The 15,068-nt window shown below is 37.3% G+C and overlaps 1 protein-coding gene across 4 annotated transcripts in view; it reads right to left on the reverse strand.

The window, feature by feature from the left end:
* TBC1D12 (TBC1 domain family member 12) overlaps positions 1–15,068 on the reverse strand; it is a 45,082-nt gene that overhangs the window by 9,516 nt on the left and 20,498 nt on the right. For 2 of the 4 annotated variants that reach the window (XM_055720696.1, XM_055720694.1), the window contains exons 3-6: positions 10,756–10,812; positions 4,089–4,204; positions 1,960–2,042; positions 160–277 (exon numbers count right to left, since the gene is read on the reverse strand). In XM_055720696.1, coding sequence (XP_055576671.1) covers positions 160–277; positions 1,960–2,042; positions 4,089–4,204; positions 10,756–10,812 — 374 coding nt within the window. Of the gene's footprint in view, positions 1–159; positions 278–1,959; positions 2,043–4,088; positions 4,205–5,037; positions 5,124–10,755; positions 10,813–15,068 lie in introns of those variants that run through there. The other 2 variants (XM_014279176.3, XM_055720695.1) reach the window with 2 other exon arrangements.

Raw genomic sequence — 15,068 nt, forward strand, 5'->3', positions numbered from 1 at the left:
TTCACATTGCTCTATAATAACCTCTGACTATATCATGGCAACAAAAACTGACTTCTTGGCAAAACAGAAAGGAAAAGGAAAATAGAGTATGTGGATCCTCTGTTTCCAGAGGAGAAACAAGCCAGCCTTGCCTCATTTACACAACAGAACTTTACTTACACGCCTTCCCAGTTAGGTAGTATTTCATTGACCCAAATCACCATAGCACTAGCAATATTCTCTTCTTGCTTGAAACGCTCTCTCATGATTTTTTTCCTTTTATGTGCTTCTTTAATTTCTGTTAGGCATAACATGTCAATAGTTCTGTATTAGTATACATAAATTATTAGGTAAATGATTTGGCTATTATCTAATTTAGATGTCTGAAAGATCAAGGGTACATTACAGTTGTGCATGAGCTAATTGATACTACTTCTTTGTTGATTTTACTGTTGATTTTAAGTGTATTTCTCAGAAATTTTTTTTAACTTAAGCTGTCTTTAAGTTATTCAAATACACAGCAACTTAGACAAGCAAAAATCTGCCTAGAGAACTTGTAGCACTTTTCTGCAGTACACAGAATGACTGAAAAGCAAGCACATCATCAGCGCTGGATTTTCTCTATTGAATTTCACACCACGTTCTACCTAAACCTTATTTAATATTTAGACTAATCAGCAATAATTATAGATAACTTTTAAATGGATGTAGAATTACACTCTTGAAAAATATTTTTATTTTACTGATTTTCACTGAAACTTCTACCTAGAAGAATTATGTATTTTCTTTTCTGGAAAGAGGACCTAAAGATCTGAGACAAAGCCACAATGCTGAACAAGAGAAGAGTATTCTGCCTTCTGTTTTAAAAGGATCATTTGTTAATCCCTCTTAATAAAAAGGCTAAAAGGACAGAGCAGTGCTATCTTGACATCACTAACCACCACTGTGAAATTGCAAGACATTTTCTATTTTCTGCATGGATTAGACACACCAACAGAACAAACATGCCATCCCTGGTAAAATGATTTGGCTGACTAGCTTCTTTAAGTTTCTACTGAAGCTTTGTGTCAACAATTTAATGTGTACTAAGGCACACACAGTGAAACACTACACACGGCTGACCCTCCAAAGATGCAGTTAGAGAACACGGACCACAGATCACAACTAACAGGATGCATACCACAAGAGTGAAATGAGTTGTCAAATGCCTTGGATTTCTTATTACATCTTTCAGAGTAAGCTGCCACAGATCCACAGGGGCTCAATCAGTTCAGAGCTCGTACCTCTAACAATAGCCCAAGAAAAACACGCAGCATATACTCTTAAAATAGCTTATTCCCTGAACACTAGGCATGAGACTACAGAAGTCCTTTCAACAACTGTTCGTATATTGACACAGTACCAGATGCTACAGATACGTTTAATTTTAAAACAGATCTAGTGGGAGTGGAAAGATTCACACAGATACAGCTGGATAGAAAAAAACAGCCAAAACACAAAGTTTTTATCTGTTTTCACACTGAAATTGATCTCAGATTCCTGAAAAAACAGATCTTTAAGCAGTTGGCTTTATTATACAGTGGCAATTGCAGCAACACAGATTAAAAAGAGTCTGTGGACCCAGCAGGTTTCTAGCTGATCATATTACACATTGTTCAAAAAAGGAAAAAAAAAAAAAAGAGGAAAAAGCGCAAACACAAAACACACTAACACCCAAAAAAACATATCCTATCAAGTTTCTACTTAAAAATTAAAGAAAGCATTCAACTGACTTCTGAAACTAGTTACATTCACTGTGGAAGAATAAGAAAACAATTTGATAACTGAGTTTCTGTTTTAAACTGCGTGCACATATGTACTAGAGAATAACCTAGACATTAAACAAGATTGTTCTTTACTGTAACTAATAGCCTACAAGCCAGAAATTATTTTTGCTGCACAGTTAAAAACAATTATAATGGTTATTGGCAGTTAACATACCTCGTTTTTTTGCCTCTGCAACCATCTCATCATATTCTTGTCGGTGACGTAAAGCCTCCTCCACTGATTTGGCAGGAAGATTTCTGAAAACAAGTTGTTCCTGAATTCAGTACACATAAATGACGTTCTGAACCATTTCAAAACAGATTTTAATTTGGCTTCTCTCCAAGGTGAGCTTTGAGGTTCTCATTCTACCAGTGTTTCAGTAACAGCAGTACAGAACTACCAGGTTCTGAACTAATGGTGTTTACTGGTTCTGTTTATTAGTTCACCCCCAAAACAAGGTTATTAGATTTGCTGAACATCTGGAACGATGCTCAAGTGAAGTTTGCATGAAGGGACAAACGAGAAATATTGATATTTCATATAGTTATTCATTCCAATGCATTTCTGCACATTTAAATATTTGATCTTAATGCATATTTTAATTATTAATTATACCGGCATATCAATACTCCTTTTGTTCATATGACACCTATGATGACGTATTTTCAATAAAAGGTAAGGGGGTTTATTCATTATAGTTAGCCCTTCAAAACTCACACCAGAGAAGATAGGTTTACCAAAAGAAGAAAGGATAGATCCCCATTTACGTCAGAACTAAAGCTAAGGAAGCTTGCTGCAGAGTGACAAGTTCACCAGTTTAAAATGCATTTGGTTTTCGGCTGCATAGCGATCCCCTCACTGTCAAACACACACTTCCTTTTGACCAAGCAGACTCATTCCAAAACAAATCAGAACACAATGTTTGGTCTCAGTCTCTCACACTATCTACTTTGATTCGAAACAAGCAGAAGACAGTTTTGTCATTTTAATATGCACAACAAAAGGAGGGGGGGGAAGTTTTCCATCTCCTCTTATGCAAGCACAAAAGATAATTTTATTAGTATTTCAAATGAAAGTGAGAGAATATATTTTTAAGGATGAGACTGGCAACACATTACACACTTGGGACAGCACTCCAAATTGAAGTGTCATTTGTAAAACATATTTATGTTCATTTGTGAATTGTGGTATACTGAAAATACAGAAAAGCATCCAACTAGTTCCTGCGTATCTTACTCTGCACGACACAGAAAAAGAAATAATGCATTTACCAAAAAAAAAAATGATTGCAGCAATCCATACCTCCATTCAAGATATTTCTGCCTTAGCACTGAACGAACTTATATACCACTAGAGAGATTATCAAAGGAAACACTATATGTTCTATTTTCCATTTCATAATTGGAACTGATTAGAGCAAAGACTTAACAGTGCCATCGCAAGCTTTCTCAAGCTGCAGTTTGAAAGCTTTGTTCCATTTGCTTTCCTCCTGCATGAGTTCCTAGTCAGCAGGTCCTCCTTTTTCCTTCAAATTGCTGAAGGCTGTATAGCTGAATATACTATTTTGACCAATTTATTACCCATTTTTTATTACTATTCTTATTTGTACTTAATGCAGTTTTTGTTGCATCTTCATCTGCTGTTTCCTTGCTTTCAGCTGTAGTTTTAAGGAGCCACAAAAACATAACTGCAACAGGGGCAACAATTTCAGTGAACACTACTGTCTTGGTACCAACAAAGCATTTAACTGTAGTTGCCAGTTATAAAAAGAGCATTTAGCCTTTGCGACAGGAAGGTATTTCTTGTGTTTCAATGGCAATTACTCCCACACCTGCTGTTACCTACCTAATACTTTTTTTTTTTTTTTCTTTTTTTCTTTTTTGAAAAAACTCTTCTGGTAAGCCAAGTCCAGGTTTGCTGAAGTGACAACTGCCACTGTTAGGTCTTCTTGACTGGTCTAGGAAATTAAGTTTCCAGAATGGGGGAAGGAGAAAGGAGTGCACACTGAGATGGCAGTGAAGAAATCCATAAAAGTCTTCAGGAATTTTCCTGATGAATAATGCCCACAAAACTGTCACAGGCAGCTGTGATATACAGCAGATAACAGACTGGTGGCCCCATTAAAGCAAGAAAGAATTCCTCATATAGACTAAAATATACTTAAAGGTTCTTCTGGAGGTATTCATTAGGCTATTATCTGGCATGGAATAATGATACTTTCATGTAAGACTTGTGAAGTTTACCTCATCAGAAGCATATTAACAAATCAGTCACTATCAGTTCCACAGCAGAATCATACTTACGCTGGTCGATCCTCCAGAATCAAAGCAGTAGTTGAAAGTGGTTCAAATTCAATATTTTTGCGTCTTGCTGATGGGGGTGGAGGTTTATACATTCTTCCTGTCCGTGCTTCATATTCCTAAACAACATTATTGATAAAAATTAAATTTCAACTTTCAGTCTCACTTCTCATTAGTAAGCATATTATTAAGTGTAAAACAAGTAATAATGTTAAAATATGTAATATTAAATAATTTAAGACAGCAAGGAGCTAACATTACAAACTGGAACTGTTAATAGCAAGACAGTGCTGCCTTCCTGGACTGCTAAGATGAATGATAAAGCAGTTTTCTTGTATTAACTTAATCTTTGATCTATTCTGGTTCAATATTACTACCAGACATCCAAGGATCAGCTAGGAAATCTGCATAATCTTCCCAAACTAATTAGTGCACAAGTAATATGTTAAGTTGACAAAAAAAAAAACCAAACCAACTAACCAAGAATGTGTGTCTTCCTATTTCTTTCATTTTGATTCTATCTACCCTTAAGATCCTGTACCCCTCACGTTTCTGAAGCTTTTAATAAGACCAAACCCACATTATCCAGAATTACCTACACTAGACTCAGTGACAACATAACAATATTTATCATTACAAGTCTGTTCCACATCATTTCTTTCTCAAAGGTTAAAACATGCAGTCTACTTAGAAGAAATATTTAACGACCTTTAATACATGAAAGATTCTGAGGAAGGGAGAATCCCATTCCTTTTTCTACAAGAACAACTCAACAAAACAGAAATGAGACAGTCTTTAGGAAAAAGGTTAGACAGCGCCAGATGAAAACCTCAGATCTCATGTTGCCTTTTTAGCCTCTGTAAATAAAAATATACCGCCAAGTTACTGGGAGACCCATCCTTACAACCAAGCAAATCTTAAAAGGTTTTCTGTGAGAAGACTTTCAACTTACTCCCAAACCAAGTTAGCTTGTGGGTTCACAATCTCCTTAGGCTTGAAGGCTAAATACTAGCTTCTCTGCAAGTCTTCCACATGCTGGAATTCAAACATAGAAAACTAAGAGCTGAAAAACCATCTTTTTTTAAGAGAACAAATTCAAGGTACTTCAGTAACGTGCTTTCACAGATCACACAGCTCTATTCTTAAGCACATTGAAGTGAGCTCTAACTTGTACAAGCTTTTTTTTATCTAAAGACAATTTTTCTTGTACGTCTATTGCTTTAATAATTTTGTAAGTAAATTCAGTCTCAGATTAACCAAAGCATCTTATGTTTAAGTAAACAAAAAGAAAACCACTAATCAATTACTAATTAGGTCACATATTTTCCCAATCAAATATAAGTCTTCTCTAGAAGCTGCTCCCAAACGAGTCTCACCCCTAACACACAGCCTCTTGTACACATTTGTTCTCCCAGGGAGAAACAGAAGGCTTTACACATTCAGTGTTCACTGACTACATTATGGAAACAGAGCTGACAACTTTAAAGGTATTAAACAGCTTACAAGTACAGCACACACAGTTGAAGTCCATAAAGTTAGATGGGAAAAGACCTCTTACAAATGTGACAGTGCAGCCTCAGATTTCCAGAGAGGGCACAAAGTGTTTGCCCAACACAAAAGTGGCTTAAAGCTTTCTCTTCATCAGCCTCCTTACCCTATCCATTGTAATGATCTGTAACGGAATTTCTGTCCTTCCACATTTAGCATAATACATTCAACAATCTGAAAAGCATAACCTCAATGATGTCATGTTAATCTCATCTCAAGAGGAAGTTATAAAAGAATCACTGAGGTTGGAAGGGACCTCTGGAGATCATCTAGTCCATCCACGCTGCTCAAAGCAAGGTCAACTACAGCAGGCTGCACAGAGCCTTGTTCAGCCAGAGTTTTAGTATCACCAAGGATGGAGATGCCAGAGGCTACAGCACCTGGTATTCCCAAGTGGTTTCTCATCCAAATACTAACCAGACCCAACCTGTTGGCTTCAGAGATCAGGTGTGCTCACTGGTAAGGCCATATACATTATATGCCACGTTACTTTTCACATTCTGAGAAGTTATCTGGACTTCTTGCCCTTTGTTAGAGTCAGAATAATAGTTTAACTGATGAGAAAAGGTGACTACACCTCCATAAAACAAGCCAAAGAATAGTTTTGGAACATTCTCAGTATCTTTTGAAGTGGTTTCCACTCCACCCCACCAAGTCTTCAGCTATCCTTCCAGCTCTCCACCCTTTAATCACTGCGTCATACTCTGCCCCATGGCAGCACACCAAATAACTCATTTTGTTAGTGCCCTGGAAAGACAGGTGCAAATCTATCGCAACCAGCCTACTGTTACATCTATAGAAGAAGCTTTGTTGCTTTTCTGTCTTCACCAAAAAGCCCGAATGTGCACCTTGTAAAGAAAAAGAGCAAGCAACTGTTTGCTATCATAATTTATACATACATTCACAGTAAAAACCTAATTCTTTGTAAACACAATGACTTCAAACGTACTAGCCAACTGTTCTCAAATACAACTTCGAAATATTTCTAAGTCTCTGGCAAAGAACAGTTGTACAAATTTCCTAGAACATATTCCTGCCCTGAAGGGTAATTCCCAAGACAACTTCCGATTGAAAAATAATAAACATCCAACATAATTTGGCATATTTGAACAAGTATCTTGAACAACTGGACATACAGGATTGGTAGAGCTCTGTTTTAATTCACACAAGCATGAGAAAAAAACCTGTAAGAAGAACATACACTGTATGAATGAATATATATTTTCTTAAGCCTAAGATTATTTCATTCCACCTAAAACCAGAGACATTATAGGTACTCCTGCCAAGCTTTATATCTCAGGATACCCCAGCACATTCTTAACATAGGAATGTATCCTGTGATTACACCTGGAGGTCAGCATCCAGGCTGCAGTACAGTAACAATGCTGTCTCTCATTCTTGGTAGAAGTTCTCATTTACTTTCACATTTTCCAATACTTTGTAACAGAAGCCACAAAATCAAGTTCATTTAGTGGTCAGAGATGAGGAAGCTCAAAAGGTACCAACCTTTTCAACATTCTTACATACCTAATTTGTATGCAAGTTAAATAAAAGCACTGCAAGATGGACATTAGAAATGAAGCCACTCTCACCTTTTTATTACAAGCAACACATTTGAATGGTGCTAGTGCTTCTGGCTATCGTACATGCTAAGAACTGACATACTATTTCCAAAGCAAGACAGAAAGAGGGGAGAAAAAAGAAAAAAAAAAAAAAAAAAGTATTTCGACAGGGATTTCCACTCATCACCCAGTCGTGTTTCTGAAAGTAAGTACGCTTTATGAACAGTTGGGTTTTTTTGCAAGAAAAGAACACATGAACAGAGGGGGGAAACTGTAAGCATTTCTAGAGTCAAAGCAGAGCCCCAAACAGCATGAAGCTCAAACAGTCATGGCTGCACATTCCCCAAGATTAAATATATTCCAAAGTATCAGAACTTCCCAATAGAAGATGCTTCCTCCTCAAGAAGCCTACGCTCTAGGAAACTCATTTGAAGATCAGATCCCAGAACTATCAGGCATACATGGAACTCACTAGTTTGTGCAACTAAAATACAAAATATTCCAGGAAAATAAAAGGATATGACTAGATGTAAAGAATCCAATAGCCTTAACCACGCATTTGATGCAGACTCTGCGGTTCTTGATATGGGATAAAAAACTTGAGCTGACATAGAATTTCAGTTCAAAAGATGTGAGCTGAGCTAGTACTTTTCCATGACAAGGTAAAAATGCCATTTAATCTCAAATATCTTATCAAATGTTTAAGATGCAGGGCATATGCCAGAGGATAGAACAGCTGACAGCTAAGACTGAAGACTACGTAAGACCGGTTTACGTAAAAAAAAAAAATAATTTTGAAGAGTGACATATTATGGTTTCAGTAGCTTAGGGAGTGTTGTTAAAAGAATTCTTTATTGCAGCATATCTGGTACTTATTGACAGTTACGGAACTTTTCACAATCCCAAAATAAAGAAAAACAAATCTCACTTTAATAGAAAGTAAGAATAGTTATATCCTTATTAAGGTGGGAACTGCATCCTCTCATCTACTGCCAATAATTAACCTGCTAACAGGCCAAAAGCACGTTTTTCCTGAAAAGCACTGCGACAAACACATTTAAGAGCACTTTGATATGTAGAGGGACTTGTATTTCTGGTATTTATTCCTACAGAAATACAGATAAGCCTATTAACCTACAGACAAGTAACAGGTAAATGGGGCTGGGGGAAAATAATAATTTAAAAAAGTAGTCTTTTGCTTGTAACTTTGTGTTTACGAAGATAAAGATCTCCCAAATTGTATCTTCTTAAAAAAAATAATAATAATCCCCTGGTGTTTTAAACAAAAGAAAAATAATAAACCTGCTTTACCTGATGTACATCTACATGGAAAACATACAAAGCTGAAGTTTCTTTCACCCTTCCTTGGAAGGACCATATAGGACAGCTAGCCCATTCAGAGCTATGCTAGGTATCTCTAAACAGTACTGGATTGCACTGTGTAACGCAGGCGTAATTGCCCATAGCTGCTTCTTGCAGTAAGCAAGCCACCTTACAGAAAGGAAAACCAGCTGCACTGCAGCATTCCAAAAGCATTAGTTGACCTTAAATAGGGTATGTTTGTGGGGATAAAGTATTTAACAAAGCATGCACATAATGATTCAATTTTATAAAACAAACTTACACCTACAGTGCCCAAACTATAGAGGTGTAAAGGACTAAAATATTGACCATGAAATTTAATATGCATCTTGCTTTGATCTATCTAGGATCCAACAACAAAAGCTAAACTCCTGGAAATGAGTGATACAAGTCTTGGATTACTAGGACTGTGAAAGTCCTCACAGTCCTGAAAGTACCAATTATAGTGATTAAGCGCCACAGATCCAATTATGTTTTAGGTTTGCTGGAGGAGAAAGTTATCTGATAGGCAACACTGAATTAACTTTCACTAACTTAAGGACTGTCTCTATTTAAAGTAGATGTCAAGGCATACTAATACTCCAATTAAAGCATGCACCCTGTGTATGACAGTTTCATTTAACATGCTTTACTCCCCCAGAATTCTAAGCCTGATCTGAAACAGGTTTTATTCAGTCACTGCTTCTGTTGAGGAAACAATGGGGGTTACCATATATTCTGCAAATGGTTTTGAACCTCTCTCCCCTCTACACGTGTGACTGTGGAGCAGATGGGCCTCTAAAAACATCTGTATGATTATTTTTGCAATGCTGTACAGCTAACTAGGAATATAACCAGAAAGATCATTTCAAACAGGGTTGATCACCCAAGAATGGAAATATTAACAGAATTGCTATAGCTTAGGAGGGGCACTCTTCTATTAGTTTATTAGATGATATAGTTAATTTATGTAAGAACTTCTGCTAATGCATATGGATTCCCTCCTGTGTCATCACGCCTGTCCTCCTCAGATTAAATGCTAAAATTGCTGAGCTAGCACTGGCTACAAATGGTTGATAAACAAAGTGCTCATAGCAGAAGTAGATGTCACCAAAAAATTCTGTGAGTCATAAACTAGACATTTTCCCAAAACTAAGAATGCCAGATGCTGTCAGGACAGACAAAACAGTACATTCTTTCCTAACTTTCAGGCAATATGGAAAGAACCTATAATGGAGGAGGGAAAAATACTAATCCTCACATAGTGCAAGAGAACAACCAGACACTGATGAGCTTCTAGGTCAATCTTCAAATTAATGCCATCTATCTTCAAATTATTTGTTTATTTTTTTCCTCAACTGGGTATTTTAAAAGTTGCATCAAGTGTCATCTTTTGTTGTTTACAAAAGCGCGTGAAGTCATGGGCTTTGGGCCCAATAAAGAAGAGCAGAGGGTGGCTGGACCACGTAACACAAACCATAAGCATCACATATCAACTAGCAGTTATATTACTGCTCTGCTTCACAAAGCCAGAGTAACAGATTCACAGAACTAAAAAGCCAACTCTATTCCTGTTTAACGCAGAGTGTACTATTCCTGTTTAACACAGAGTGTGGGATTACATAAAGTTTTCAAAGCAACAAGCATATGCATTGGACCAATTTCATAAGGATACCAGTCACAGCAAATAGAAGACACAACATACAAGAAAAGTTTCAATAGCTGTACATTTCCAGGTTTCCAATTTCATATTGGAAGTAGTGACTAAAAGCATCTGGAATTCTAAAGTGCCACTGTTAATAGTTTATGTGACTTAGTGACAAGGAAAAAACAAGATTATAGGATACTGTTTTTCAAAGCTAATAACTTGTAATAGTTTTGAATACATTGTAAGACTTTTAACAACCTTAACCATTAAGCAAGGAGGCACACCAAACAAAGTTACTGTCAAGCTCTAGCATTACCTATTTTCCACTATTCAAGAACATGCAACATAAACAATAAGCAGTAATACTCTATCACTTTAAGTTGTTAGTGAGATTCATGTGTGATGTGTATTTGTTTATTTTACTAATGGTATCTAATGAGGTGATGGTTAGTGTCAAAATATTCATGCTACTGTGAAAATGTGATGTTTGTTCTATTTTAATGAGTGCTACATAGTCCCATGCATGGCATTGAATACAACTAAAAATACATATATATATTAAATTTCATACCCCTGTGTTTAATTGACTGAGAGCAGATATTGATGCAAGACTGCCAGAACTGTCATCCTAATGAGAAAAAACAGAAGCAAAGCCTTAGTGAATAAATGAAGACCATTACAATATAGCAACATGCAAGCCAAAATTTAAATTCATATGTAGAGTACCTATGTTTTACGTTTGAACAAACAGATGTGTCTGTTTCTACTTCTTCTCCAGCTCTCAAAATTATACAAAAACACACAAAAAGACTTCCCACTTCTGCAAGATGCGTACAGAGAACTATTGGAATATTTCTGTGTTTTAATTGAAGTTTTATATTTTCTACAATCAGCACTTTTGCCCAAAAGGAGATCTTTTTCCATGGCGCTTCTCAGGTGCATGACAAAAGGCATTCCCTGATGTCTCTCCCTAGTCCACACCACCCATAAAAGTTACACTTGTTTAAACACTAGCCTTGGAAAATATGCTGTTAAAAAGGAAAGAACAAAACATTGTCTATAGGCTGACACAATAGAAATGAGTCTTGAAGACTTTGCTTTCATTCAGCTCATCTTAGATTGCACATCATACCCAACTAGATCTTTACCTATAAGCTAGTTAGCTTTAAAGCTTAAAATCAATACTCAAGAATAGTACTTGCACTGTGGAGAAAGGAAAAAGAAACGTAACTGGACTTGGATAAGCATTTGGCAAAAAATGAAATACTAGGTTAACTTTCAAAAAACCTTTCACATTCTGTGTTTGGGTTTTTCTATTTAACACCACAAGATCGAAAATGTTAGATAGCACAGTGACTTAGAGTGGGCCTTTGATGTAGAATTCTTATCCTTTCTTTTTCAAGCTTTAGGAAGAGAAGGCTTGCTTCAATATTCTTTGTAGCTGATCTCAAAGACTTTTTCTAAAAAAAAACAGCAGTCAGAAGAATTCACATCAGGGTCAACACCTCTGCAGTATTTTCAAAACATTAATCCCACGCTCACTGCAGAGTACTCCCCTGAAGATGCGTTTGTGCCACCAGCATGGCACTGACATCATAGTAAGTTCTCCTTGACAAGTTTTCCTCGTCAAAGCAGCTGGGTGACCCCTGGTAGCAGGAGCTGAACTGTATTTTAGATCCTTTACACAAACAAAAGGAGGCGTTTGTCTCACTGAGGTCCTACCAGTTTCATTACTGTTTTACTGACAGGATTATCACTACGAAAGTCTAAAACACCGGGAAAGATCTTTGTTTTACCCCTAGCATAACGTTTTACTGACTACATGTGTGACTCTGGAAAGATGAGGGACATCTCCTGTGAATCCAGGCCTTCTCACTGCTGCTAGCAGACAAACTGTTACTCAGGTGTACATGTCCCTTGCAAGACCCAACACCCCCATTTATTGTAATAACCCCCCCGCTGGTTTCAAGGCAGTTTGTTGCCAGTGTATTTCCACCCTGTATCTGCTAAACAGGCAGAAGTCTTGCCTTTCTCTTTTCTCCAGTAGCAGTGCAAGACAAGCCAACATGACCTCTACGTAGGTATCAGTCTGCTTAAGAACCACTCCCATGAAAAAGCATCTAGCACTGTATTTACCTACTTCTTTCAGATACTCGGTCCTTAGATCTGTTGACAAACATGCCACTTTTTAAGCATTAAGATCTCCCTTCACTGTTAAACTGACACAGACTGGAGGGAAGAGTTAATATTGCAAGTTAGGTCTGAGTCACATGAAAACTGATTCAAAACGCATCTGTTCCTCTGAAGAGGAACCTCTGACAACTCTTGTCCCTGGGAGACCATGGGAGTTCTGCCGACTCAGTGAATGCAATTTCTGCATTGGATTTCAGCCTGGAGATAACTACATTGGAAAAATATGCAAGTGAAGACACTGAGATTTTTAAGCCTCAAGCACTTTTTCAAGATTTCAGAGCCACCCAAAAATATTTTCATATGTTAGTTGTAGGACACTGACCCACTCATCAAAATCAGCAGTAGTATTTAACAGACTGGCCAAAATTAATACCTTCTACTTTGTATGCAAGGTGACAACTTTTGGAAAAAGACAGCTTTACTCCACTTCTGAATAAGCAATCATTTCTAAATCACTGCAAGCTTTTAATTAAATATAAAAGCAGATTTTTTACCCCATTTAAGGCTGCCATTTACCATACTTTGTTAAAACTGCTGATAAAGTGAATTTGGTACATGTTTTACTTTTACCTTGCAATGTGTATTTTCATAGTTTGTGTTTAATTCAGGCATATTAGGGGAAAAAGATCACCCTACTGCTTTAAGCAAATTAATAAAAAAGTATTCAAAATTGCTTTAGTAAAAAACAAGAGCTATGGTATGCAGAATCATCGTGACCACAGATTAAAAGCTCTCCTCTTTAACCATAAGCACAGAAGAATGAAAATGAGTTTGCATTTTTAAAAAGAATGTGGACTTCGGTCAATACACACCAAATTGTTACACATCAGCCCACAAGTCTGTTTCTGCTTTACATGCTTCTGTATTAAAATATTTCAGCAGTCTAATTTAAAGCAGATTTCTGTATAGACTGAAAAGAATTTACCAGACTGATCATTAATGACCACATACTTCTTATAACAGCCAGTTTTACTAGCTGCAGTTCACGAAAAAAGGCACACTTCCTAAAACCATCAAATGCATTTGACATTTTCAGTCCTAAGGAGTTGCTGTTTTCCCTTCTTAAAAGACAGTGAAGGAAGGAAGCCCAGAGGAGGGAGATGTCCAGCAAAAGAGTTGGCCTCGATACCACATCCTGCTTGGGCAGCTCTAAATCCAAGGAGAGCCGAGCTTGCCAGCAGCTGCGGGCGGGGAGACGCAGCTGCCGAGAACTTTCAACCTCTGCCCCAGTTCGAGCTAGAGCATCTCTCCCAAAGCATGCTGATGGCAGCACAGCTGCAAGGGACCCCACCGTCTCCCCAGTCAGGCAAGCCCTGCAGGCTGCTTTTCGACAAAAATACTCATCCGCTTCTACATATGCTAAGAAACTTGCAAAGAAATTATTTACGGTAATATTCATTAGACAGTCTCTGGAGGCAGAGCTGGCTGGAGTAGTAGTTTGGAAAATATCTGAAACAGTATCCCAAATTAAATTCCCAGATTTTCTTGGAAGTTATTCAGGGTATTAGAATCACTACCTGACTTCTCTGGAGAGGCATACATAGCAATGCCTAGTTGACAGACAGCAACTGGGAGCCACAAGCATTCATTTAAATCTAAGTATCAATTCAGTACATCACCCCTACCCAAACAAAGACAACAAAGGAGGTTTCCATTAGCCAGGATGGAAACAGGACATGTGTGCTCTACCAACCTTTTGGCTACAAATCTACAGTGATACGACCTTTTTCTTGTTTTACTAATATGAGAATCCTTTAAGCTTCACAATATTGCCATAAAGTTTTGATACAAGTATTAGCCTACCCAAAAGACTTCCTCCTCCTATTAATTATGAAGTTTTTCCTGTCATGGGTTATTTTTTTCAGCAAAAGGGCTTAAGTTCTCATCCTTTGTCTGAAGGATACTGGCCACTGGCATCGGTATAGTCACAGGACGATATACAGCCATGGAGAATGTCATTGCTGTTCAGCAACGGCAAGCTTTGATACTAGAAACAAACTACCATAAACTCCCCCATGGGCAGCTTGCCTATAACTTAGGCCCATTCTACTTGCATGGTCTTACACCTAGAAGCTCATAAACAGTGAGTAGCCATTGTTCTGACCACAGAAAACTAAAAAAAATTTGGGGAATACGTGGGGTTTGTGTTTCAGATCACATCTGAACCCTTGACTTAAAATTTAGAATGTCAAAGTAGAAGTCTGTAGAGACATTCCATGTAGGATATAAAGTATTCTGCCAGGTTAACAGAACATATTAAGCTTTAATCTTATTTCCAGCAACTTCTTAACAGCCTCATATTCTTTTCACTCACCTCTCCTGCAAAGTGAGGAATTTAATCTGGGGACTTCAGTCAGCCATACAAGAGTGAATATACTATTTTCCCCTAATTTTCAATAACCAAGTGTGTCTATATTCATTCTAACCCATCAGCAGCTTAGCAAATTTGAACAGTTTTGAGAGAGAAACAATTGGCTTTTCTTCAGAGGCATATGCACAAGGAGCTGTATTGTAAGTTTTAAACACATATGCAAGACATCTGATGTGTTAAATGCAGACACATCAGGATCACCTCTCAATTTAAGAATCAAATTTTCTCAGGTATTTAACTTTGTGCAGAGTATACCATCAATCTGGATCCCCCTTTGCTAACTGTGTTTCTTAGCTCATGCATGCTTTAGCTAAATTAAA

The sequence above is a fragment of the Falco cherrug genome, chromosome 9 (assembly GCF_023634085.1).
Source record: "Falco cherrug isolate bFalChe1 chromosome 9, bFalChe1.pri, whole genome shotgun sequence".
NCBI classification, from domain to species: domain Eukaryota; kingdom Metazoa; phylum Chordata; class Aves; order Falconiformes; family Falconidae; genus Falco; species Falco cherrug.